Raw genomic sequence first — 11,045 nt, 5'->3', positions numbered from 1 at the left:
CCGGGTCGCCCACGGCAGGCCTGATCCCATGGTGGGGCGGGCGCTGCCCACCCCTCCCCTCCTGCAGTATGCAAATTTAATGGCCATCTTTGTTGGGTTAATTTGCATACTCTTTTGATTGGCTGATGGGCGTAGCAAAGGTATGGTCAGTTAGCATCTTTGTCTTTTATTAGTGTAGATTTACCAATAACAAGTGAAGCCTGCACTGACTGCTTCATTTCTGAGCTGGTCACTCTGACACTGTGCACCCAGGGCCTTTATTTCTGTGCATCGTGTACATTTCAACCCCATGTCTAAGAGGGGATACTCTACCTCCTTCCCTTCTAGGAACGGGTAAACAGAATTATGGGAACTTTAGAAGCGTCTTGAAATAAAAGTTAAGAGTAATATCAATTGCTTTGTCTTAGGATCAAAATGTTTTATTGCCTTTGTTCATTTTCTGTTACAGACCTCACATTCCAGTCAGCAAATTAGTGGTTTCAGAATCCTATGACACTTACATCAGTAGAAGTTTCCAAGTAACAAAAGAAATAATAAGTGAATGTAAAAGTAAAGGTAAGTGGTATTATTTTGGACTCCATATTTAAATATGTGACCATTTCTCCATCATGGTTAACAGGCTAGTCAAGATGTTTTAACTTGCTTAATAAATATTTCCAGACTCTTGTGTATGCTTTCATGTTAAATTTGCAACATTCCCTTGAATACCTGGAACGGTAGGCATTCCATGGGAATACAGCAGACTCAGTTTTGATATGAAGTAACTTAGATGTTTCTTGCACTCTCTGAAGGAGGTTCCCCAGCACAGTTTCTAGAAGTTCTTTAGCACACCATTGTTTTTCCTATAATTTGACCCAGGTGGGTGAACACCCCCACACAAATATCCCTATGCAAACGCACATCCCGTCACTGTGGCCCCCAACCAAGGAGTGTTCTGTTAGACTCAAGTCTGTTTGCTATTGAATTATATAAACACTGAACTCAAATATTTAATGATATGTAGAAGTCTTCACTATAAAATATTTAGTAAAAATAAGGCAGGTTACAGAAGAGTATATACATTCTCATCGCCTTTTTCAAGTTAAAATATGAATCTTTATAGAGCAAAGACTGGAATTATATATACCAAAATGTTAACAATGGAAATCCCTGCTCCACAGTATTATGAGTGATTCCCCCTTTCAGTTATTGCTCACTTCATTACCACTCCGAGATCCTACTAGAAAGAGACCCAGCATGTTCTCAACCAGAAGGTCTCAGTGCAGCAACGTGGAAAATACACTCACAGTATTTAATGAAACCATTGGCATGGGGGCGCGGGGTGCTGTAATGCTCGGAACAGAGCACACTGTAGGCAAAGAACAGGTTTGTATCTTGATCGTGGCGGTGTTTACAGAAGGTTGCACGTGATGGAACTGGATCAACCTGGTGAAACATAAGTGAGCGATGTACACCGGTTTGCATTTCCTGGTTGTGACAGCTTAACAGTTAGGCAAGAAGCTGCCAGTGGAGGGTGCCTGGGACTTCCCTGGCCCGTGTGTGTGTACGTCTATGTGTAGCATATATAGTCTATATACATACCACGCAATCTGTAAATATATGTTAGTGTGCATATACTTATGTATAACATGATGTCTATGGCATGTAAAGTTGACCCTTGAATAACACAGGGTTGAGGGTGCCGGCCTCTATGCAGCTGGGAATCCACATATAACTCATACAAAATAATACTGTAAATGTAAACTGTAATTGACTCCCCCAAAGCTTTACTAATAGCCACTGTTGACTGGAAGCCTTATTGAACCGTCAGTTGACACATATTTTGTTTGTTTATGTGTTAACTAGAGGCCTGGTGCACGAAATCCGTGCACAGAGGGGTGGGTGTCCCTCAGCCCAGCCTGCACCCTCTCCAATCTGGGACCCCTCGAGGGACGTCCGATTGCCTGTTTAGGCCCGATCCTATTGGGCAGTCAGACATCCCTCTCACAATCCAGGACTGCTGGCTCCCAACCCCTCGCCTGCCTGCCTGCCTGATTGCCCCTAACTGCTTCTGCCTACCAGCCTGATCACCCCCTAACCACTCCCCTGCCAGCCTGATTGACATCTAACTGCTACCCTGCCAGCCCGATTGCCTCCAACTGCCCTCCTCTGCTGGCCTGCTCACCACTAACTGCCCTCGCCTGTAGGCCTGGTTGCCCCCAACTGCCCTCCCCTGCTGGCCTGATCGCCCACAACTGCCCTCCCCTGCAGGCCATCTTGTGTCCACATGGGGGTGGCCATCTTGTGTGTTGGAGTGATGGTCAATTTGCATATTACTCTTTTATTAGATAGGATACTATTCTTACAATAAAGTGAGCTACAAAAATGAATGTTATTAAGAACATCATAAGGAAGAGAAAATGCATTTACAGCAACTAATGAAAAAATCTGCACATAGTGGATCCACACATTCAAACCCATGTTGTTCAAAGGTCAAAAGTGATTTGATGGGTGCATGTAAACTACATTTGTAACCTCCTATGAATCTATAGTTATTTTATGATTAAATTGTTTTTAAAAATGATATTAGGCTGCCTTCACAATACTAAGTATTTCCAAAATATTGTTTGGCCAAGTTGTCTCCTTGAGAATGTCTGCCCCTGCCCAGGTTTGGCTTCCGGTGTTTACAAAGTTTGCATGTGTCTTGATAGAAATGATCTTCCCAGTTCTTGCTTTCCCCCCAGGAAATAACATCTTGATTGTGGCCCATGCATCTTCCCTTGAAGCATGTACCTGCCAACTTCAGGGCCTGTCACCTCAGAACTCCAAGGACTTTGTACAAATGGTCCGGAAGGTAAGGTAATCCATGCTTGCATTTCAGGGCCCTGTGGCCCCAGCGATTTTAGAACCGTTCAGTGACTGCTGGCAGCTGAGTTTTGAGCTGGGAAGATGCATTTATTGACTCTCTCACCAAGATTACTGAGTGGTGGTAACCTGTGTAAGGTACTTTATTAGGTCTTGTGTGAGAGAAAAAGAACTGTTTGACCTAGTTCTAGTTTCTGAGCTAAAATTTAGGAAGTAGCTAAAAAATCGAAGCAAATTGTCTGGCTTCCCCTGAGGGGCTGTGGGTGGGAGGAAGAACGGTGAGTGAGCCAACGCTCAGCATCTGACAGCTCTGTGAGGAGGGGCCTGGCTGGCAGGCATGGGAAGCAGTGATGGAAACTGTCAGGCTGAAGGGCAAACCCAAGAGAGGGCAGGGAGACAGAGCCCGCGAGGCTGGCTGACAACTCCTTTTCCTGCCATGAACCTCCCCCCCGCCCCACTTCCCTCCAGGACACTCAGATGTTCCTTCTCTGTGCCCCCGGAGAACCTGGTTCAAACTCCATTGCAATTCTTTTCCATGTTTTTAAAAGCTTATTTATGCTTCTGTCCTTCCCACTGCTCTGTAAGCGGCTTGAGGGTAGAGATTTTTGTCTTGTTTATAATGCAGCTCTAGACACACACACAAATAAGCTTCTAAAAGCCATGAGTCCTGAAGTGAGGAAGGACCAGCTTCAACTCTGCATGTTGCAGATACACATGGAAATAAATAAATAAATAAATGAAGCTGGGTGAAACAAACCAACAGCTTTTCAAAAATTGAATAATTTTTCCTATTGTCTAACTATAATTTCAGAAATGTTTACGCTTCGTTTTTAGCTTGACTTGCAATTATGAAATTAGGAATTGCCTGGCCTGTATGGCTCAGTGGTTGAGCATCATCCTGTGCACCAAGAGGTCACCAGTTTGATTCCGGATCCGGGCATTTGCCCGGGTTGCGGGCTTGATCCCCATTGGGGCGTGCAGGAGGCAGCTGATAGATGTTTCTCTCTCATTGATGTTTCTCTCTCTCTCTCCCTTCCTATCTCTCTAAAAATCAATAAAAACATATTTTTTAAGAAATTAGGAATTAACTCCCAGCACCTCAGCTTCATGTACTGTCCTCATTCCTGCCACACCACAGAGCAGCCAGCTGTGGACAGTTAACCGCACTGAAGAGCTCACATATAATGAATACTTCTGCTGAGTCCTTTTGCAGTGTAACTGCTCTGACCTCGAGTCTAGCAGCTTTTTCCATTTCATTTTCTTTATGGGTTTTGGGGATGCTTGTCTACAAAGCCCCGATTAATTCCTATGAATACTTATTTTCAAGGGCCACCTGAAGATCTCTGTTTAGGTAAAACTTGCAGCATTAAACCTCTGTTTCCTGTTCTTTACTACTCTTACTTCAGATTCCGTACTTGGGGTTTTGCTCCTGTGAAGAACTGGGAGAAACTGGAATCTGGCAGCTGAGGGACCCACCCATCCTTCCTCTCACCCATGGACCCACTGGGGGCTTCAACTGGAGAGAGACGTTGCTACAAGACTGAGCCACACCCCGAGGAGGGAAACAGGCTTGGGAAGCCTGGGGGAGACGTGTCTTTTTGTGTGTTCAGTAACAACGAAGAAGTCTGCACCACGCTATACGTGACAGCGCAGAATAACTTAGCCTACTCCCTTTCATGCTTTAAAATGCTCGTGATGGAAACTGTGTGCATAAGAAAAAAACTGGATTCAGAGATAAAGCTCATTCTATCTGGACTCTTTTCTGGTTAGCAAGGCTTTCGGGACTTGTCTTCCTACGTCGAGGCACCTGCTACTGCGGAGGCTGTAGCCTTCCTTCCTCCGTGGCCCGAGCCCGAGGCTCCCAGAGGGAGGAGCCAGCCCATGGAGGGGTGCCAGACCCTGAGGCTCCCGGAGGGAGGAGCCAGCCCATGGAGGGGTGCCAGACCCCGAGGCTCCCGGAGGGAGGAGCCAGCCCATGGAGGGGTGCCGGAGAAGGAGCAGGTGCGGCACCCAGCTGGAGGGACCGGAGCGGCCTGTGAGGTGGTGGGATGCCCTTTCTAACTCCATGTTCCAGTGAGGCAAAGCCACGCTGAAGGGTTCTTCTCAGGTTATCAGAAAACGTGCCTGTAGAGAGCTGTTCTGAGGTTACACTTGGACTACTGCCGTGGAGACGACCACAAGGGCGTCCGGCTCCGACGCTGCCCAGAGGGTGGCAGGGACCCGGCTCAAGCGTCCCGAGCCCCTGGCCACGCTCTGGGCAGAGCCATGCTCTGTGAAAGGGCAGACGAAGCACTTTTGCTCTCTGAAGCACTTGTGGATACTCAGGAGGAAATAAGATAAGTGTGTGAAGTAGTCAATTGTAGGAACAAAGAACTGAAAGCCACGAAGTGGCTGCATGATCCATGTTGCCACCGAAGGAGCCCAGCACTTCTGAACTGGCGTGCTGCTCGTCCTTGGCCCTCGAGTCCGGACTCTGGTAACCAGTTAGGGAAGCTGACGTTCTGAAAGGATGTGCGTTACATACAGTATTTGAATGAGCAAAAAGCCCATTCTTGTGCAATATGGACATCTGCAACCGTGCCGGGGGCAGGGCGTCGTCCACTCACATGCAGTGCACGTCAGTCATGCCAGGCCAGCCACAGAGGCACCAGCTACACCAGGGATGTGCAAACCAAGTCAGGGAACTAACTTAAGTGGTGACAATTACGATCGCACTGCTACTTGAGCTGTCATTTTTGTTTGCTTTTCTAGGATAATTTTAAATATGTAGACAGAGCTACTTAGAGGCAGCTGGGAGAACCACACCCTGTGGCTTCCCTTCAGACCTGTTTCCCGGATTTAGAGGGAGTTCATTAAAAAAAAAGAAAAAAAAGAAAGACAATCAAGCCAAAACATCAGTTATCAGCGTCTGTTTAGTTGTGTGGCCAGCTGAGGGCCGCGGGCGGCGGACGGTGGCCAGGTGCAGCGCAGCTCGCTGTGTGAGGATGTGCGCCGCGCAAAGGGAACATCAGTGCAAATCAAGTCAATAGATACTGTAGCATCGAAGAAGCTTCGAGACCCATGTGCATGAAGCCTGGTGTGTAAAACAGGTCCATGGGCCTGTTTGACACGGGGATTTGATGATCCTTGAAACAAAGAGGGAATGTGTGCTGATCAGCTGGAGGGTTAGAGAGGGGTTTTAAAGTCACTTAAAGAAATGTGTCGTGAATTTTACATTTTAAGAAGCAAATCTTGATTTCTAGCATTGTGCAAACAGCTTCTGAGTGTGGAAGTAACTCTATGCTGACACCATTGGTTAATATGAATGTTTTAATCTTCAAATGGTGACATACTCATTAAAGGGCTGTTTTTTATCCTTACTCTAGGATAGCTGCCATTCATTCTTCTTTTTTTAAAATATGCTTTTATTGATTTTAGAGAGAGAAAGGGAGAGAGAGAGAGAAACATCAATGAGAGAGAAACATCAACATTGAACGGCTGCCCCGGCACGCCCCCTACTGGGGATGGAGCCCATGGCCCGGGCATGTGCCCTGACCGGGAACCGAAGGGAACTGCTGGCTTCTAGGTGCCAGGGTCAACACTCAGCCATGGAGCCACACTGGCGGCCAGTCATTCTTCCATCCACAAGGGCATGAGCCACTGCTCAGGCAGACTCAGTGTGTATTAGCTCTGCACATGCCCATGGCCTTCAGAGCCAGGAGATTGCCCGGGTCCCTCCCGCGCGGCCCCTTGGCAGCAGCGTGTTCTGGGCTGTGTCTGTACTTACACAGAACAAGTTCCTCTGGGCTCTCCTCCGCTCCCCCTGGTGGTCTGAGTCCCAGGACGGACTGCAATCCGTTGCCTTTGGTCCAGTGTGCACAGAGCCTCAGGCTGTTGTCTGCACGAGCAAAAGGAGGCAGAGACTGAAGTCATTTTCTGAATAATTCAGGTGGGAACCCTGAGTAAACAAAGAGTTCATTCCTCGGCTTTAATTATCCAGACTATTTTTCAAAATGGCCTGAAAATCTGAATTCACATTAAATTCTTTTTCGGATTTATTTAAACAACCAAACATAAACTCCAAATGAGAAATTCTTTGGAAATCATGTTGAATGTATGTGTAACAAAAGAAACATGATTTCATATTCATCCCAAAATTCTGGGTTAATATTACTACCTGAAGTGCAGGCTGGTTATTTTTGATCTCAGCCTGATGCTCCGTAAGAACAAATGTTGATTGAGGGTTGGGGGCGGAGAGAAGAAAGGAAGGGAGAGGAAGTGCCCATCAGAGCCAAATGGCTCCTTGCAGAAGGAATTGTCTCTTTTTATGTAGAAAGTACCTGAGACAGCCTGAGGTGACGTTAACGGGAGGGTTTCGGCGAGGCGTGAGAGTCTGCAGCATTTTGCTCTAGTGCACGCGTCCCCTCCAGCACCCCAGTATCACGCACACGTGGCTCTTGGTTTCCCTGACTTACAGCCACATCTCTCCTGGGGGCAGGAGTGACGGCCCTTTTCATGCAGAAGCTGAGTCTCCTCTCCAGCTGGTCGGTAGCCAGGGCCTCAGGCTTCACCCCAGCTCACAGGCCGGAGACAGTGTTTCCATTACATTTGGACTCACAGAATCGGAATGGCTGATTAAATGGCCATCCGGTGGCTGAAAGAGGACGGTATTTTTCACCTTGTAGTGAAGGGCTTCCAGCAGTTTCTACTTTTTATTTGAATTATACTTTAACCAAAGAATTATTTTAAAATAACCTTATATTTGAAAGATGATTTTGCAAAAAATAAATAAAAATAATATTTTCTAGAGTGATGTCAGTTTGATAAATCACTGTTGCTAATTTTCTTGCATTGTAGGCTGATGTGGTATTTGGAATGCATCCTGATTGTCCTCCAGTTGTGTTTGGCATTACCATCATGGGTCTTCCTACTAGTGCATTTGTATTAAACAAAGCCTCTTCTTTCACTCGCCTAGTGTCCTTGTCTCTGAGGAAGCGTCCAGAGTAGTGGAAAGGGAGGCGTTCCGTGTAGCCTGGGCACCGCCGCCCAGCGCTCAGTCGGAAGGCATTACCGATTGATTGCTCCTCTGAATTTACTCTGATGTGTGTGCGAGCATGCAGACGAGCCGCCTTTGATTCTCACAGGCTCTGTCACAGCTGCACTGTTCCACGAAGTGCTCAGATGGTGAGGGACAGAGCTGTTTGCTTTTAAATTGTTGTCCTGCCCCTGTGAGAACCCAGGGCACGAGCTGCCCAGCCAGGAGGAACCAGACTGGCCTAGGAAGCTGGGGAAGGAGCGAGTTAGCATCTATTTAGGTTAATGTTCACTTTACAAAGGTGAAGGGGGGTGTTTCCTTAGGTGATGGAAGATGCTCTTCATCTTTAAAGACGGGATTAAAATGAGATTTGCTTTTCTTTAATACTTCAATACATTGAATTTTCCTAGGAAAGTGACTAGCTATTATGAAAAATCGTGGGAAGGAAAAAAATGCCTCTATAATATACGTAGAAGAAATAACTTGATTTTTAAGTACATGTAATATTACGCTCAGTATATGTAGGTTTAAAATTGATGAGCAGTCAAACTCAATATACAATTAGTTCTTATAAATGTGTGACATGGTGCCATGTACCTGCCAGCACTCCTGGAAAAATGAAATTTTGCAGCTGTTTATTCTTGGGCGCTGTGCAGGATCCCTGGGGAAACGTGTGCTGGCTCTCTCTCTGATTGCCACTCGAGGTGAGAATAGCCATGTTCTCATTTTGGTGATGCCCAGACCAGCCTCAGCCTCTGCTTTCAGAGGTATATTGGTTTCTTCCTCGCTGAGGGCTGTGCTGTGCTGACCAGGTGTGTTCACTGGAGGAAGGAGGTCTCTGTGAGAAAGAAACCGCCCCTCCCCGCATCACCAAGTCCCTGTGAATGCCTGTGGCACCTGCGTGCTCCTGCCCGGGCTCCGCACGCAGCTCCGGCCACTCCGGGCCGCGGGCATCTCCATCGCGTGGTCCGTAGCCGCTTTCATAAAGGAAGCTGTCCTCAGTCGACCCAGAGCGGCCTCATTCAATGCTGAGTGGTCTGCGGTCCGTCGTGTGTTCTGCTGTTACTGTGGTCACTGTTGTTTTGTAAATGTCCATGGAGAGTGTGAGGGCCCAGGGCCACTGGCTGCTGATGGAGACGAGGGTGCTGGGCAGCACAGGGCCCGGTCCCTTCAGGTCGGCGTCCCAGTGAGTCATCAGGCGGAGGAGATGGAAACCATCCCCGGGTGGAAGGCCAGCACCAAAACGCTTCCTGCCCACGTGAGAGCGTCTGGCCTCACCGCGGCCCAGCTTGGAGGTGCCTCAGGAACCGTCCACAGAGTAGAATGTGGGTCAGAGAGAAAGGAAACGAGCCCCAGCAGGCTCCACGCTGCCCCGAGCCACAGACCCGTGTTCCACACTCACTGACTGTTATTGCTGATGTTGTTACAATTGTTCCATTATTAGTTGTTGTTGTTCGTCTTTACATAGACCCCGTTTTTAAAGTCATGATATGTTAAGCATAGATTTTAAATAAACCATGTAGGAAAATGTATGCCCAGGAAATGATGCCGATTTTCATTGACACAAGCAGATCCTACGCTGGCAGGGTTAACATCCTGAGGAGAGGTGGACAAAAGGGACCACACACCAAGCCTGACACGCTCAGGGGAGGCCTGCATGGCCACCTTACACACTCAGAGACCGGCAGTAACCACAAAGGATGGTCTGAAATTAAAACTTTTTAACTAAAAGCAGTGATGGTGGGTAGTCATGTCCTAGGCTGGTGTCCTCCCTGCAGGTCACCCTTTACCTTCACTGAGCCTATTGTCTTTTTGCATCTACGACAACATACTGGACTGTGAAAACAATGTCCCTCTTTCTGGACCCCTCAGAGCACAGGCACTGCTCTGCAGAGACCACACATCCCCTCATTGTTACTGACTTCATTGTTGACTGTTAACTATCGTGCACCCACCTAAGCAAAAGAGGTACCTGTCTATCATTTTACTTTTTATCCAATCCTAGAGGTTTCCCTGCTTTGATCTCTCCTGCCTCCCTAATCTATCACCAATGGATTTCCTGTAACCCACCTACCTCTCCTCGTTTGACTGTAATGTATAAAACAAATGAAAAACTGCCATTCTCCTGAGCATTATCCCAATCTGTTGAGATTCTGCTTCCCGACAATTGTCGACAGTTTGGCTCAAATAAACTCACAAAAATTCTTCACAGGTTTGAATGTTTCTTACGTCGACAGAAACATAGCAACTAATGCTCACGTCTTACAAAATACCAAGCCATGTTTAGCCTTGTGGCTGGTTCTTAGCTGTTCTCTAAGTGACAGATCCCCAAACTCACTCTGCCCTTTCCTGACAGATGTAAAGCCTGCCTGCAAACAGAGAAGATAATGAATCAGTGTGCTTTGGATTTGTTAAAGCTAAAATAAACAAAATGTTTTTGGTTTTTTTTAAGTTGAGGACCAAAAATGTCTACCTTCTGAAGAGATAATAAAAAAATTCTTCATTCCTGGCTGGTTTTGCTCAGTGGATAGAGCGTCGGACTGTGGACTGAAGGGTCCCGGGTTCGATTCCAGTCAAGGGCACATGCCTTGGTTGCGGGCTCGATCCCCGGTTGGGGGTGTGCAGGAGGAAGCCAATCAATGATTCTCTCTCATCATTGATGTTTCTATCTCTCCCTCTCCCTTCTTCTCTGAAATCAATAAAAATATACTTAAAAAAAAATTCTTCATTTTGCTAGAAATAAACGTAAACCCCAGGTGGCTTGCTCCTGCCATGAGAAGCCACCCAGCTTACTTAGCGTCCAGGTGCCCTTGTGTTGACGGGCAGTCAGCAGCTCTGCATGTCACTGGGGAGGGGCCTCATGTCCCAGAGAAGAAGTCAGATAAAGCTGGGTTACGGTCCTGGCTTAGCTGCTTGCTAGATTCCTCACATTCCTTTCACCTTCATAACAGGCACATGACAATTTTTTTCACCATGGTCGTGACTATCAAATAGGACAACGGATATAAAATACCTAATTTTGTTACCCATGGTGAGAGGTCCTTGTCTCCACCAGTTCCCAAGAAAAGGAATTTTCTGAGACTTACTCAGGAGGAGGAGATGTTGTGGAAAGCGATGTTTCTGTGCAAATCAACCTCCTGCGTTTCCAAGGTCCCATTTCCCTTAATTCCCCGAAGGAAGATGATTA

General features: G+C 47.0%; 1 protein-coding gene across 1 annotated transcript in view; it reads left to right on the top strand.

Annotated features, from left to right (window-relative positions):
- UBASH3B (ubiquitin associated and SH3 domain containing B) overlaps positions 1 to 4,781 on the top strand; it is a 37,283-nt gene extending 32,502 nt beyond the window's left edge. Inside the window, exons 12-14 of the mRNA XM_014543241.1 lie at positions 449 to 555; positions 2,724 to 2,833; positions 4,251 to 4,781. Of these exons, the coding sequence (XP_014398727.1) occupies positions 449 to 555; positions 2,724 to 2,833; positions 4,251 to 4,388 (355 nt within the window). The 3' untranslated portion in view covers positions 4,389 to 4,781. The remainder of the gene's footprint in view (positions 1 to 448; positions 556 to 2,723; positions 2,834 to 4,250) is intronic.
- Positions 4,782 to 11,045: the final 6,264 nt, after the last annotated feature.

This window comes from Myotis brandtii, unplaced genomic scaffold (genome assembly GCF_000412655.1).
Source record: "Myotis brandtii unplaced genomic scaffold, ASM41265v1 scaffold1089, whole genome shotgun sequence".
Classification (NCBI taxonomy): Eukaryota; Metazoa; Chordata; class Mammalia; order Chiroptera; family Vespertilionidae; genus Myotis; species Myotis brandtii.
The sequence above is the reverse complement of the archived record's forward strand: the minus strand, read 5'-3'. Positions and strand labels throughout refer to the sequence as shown.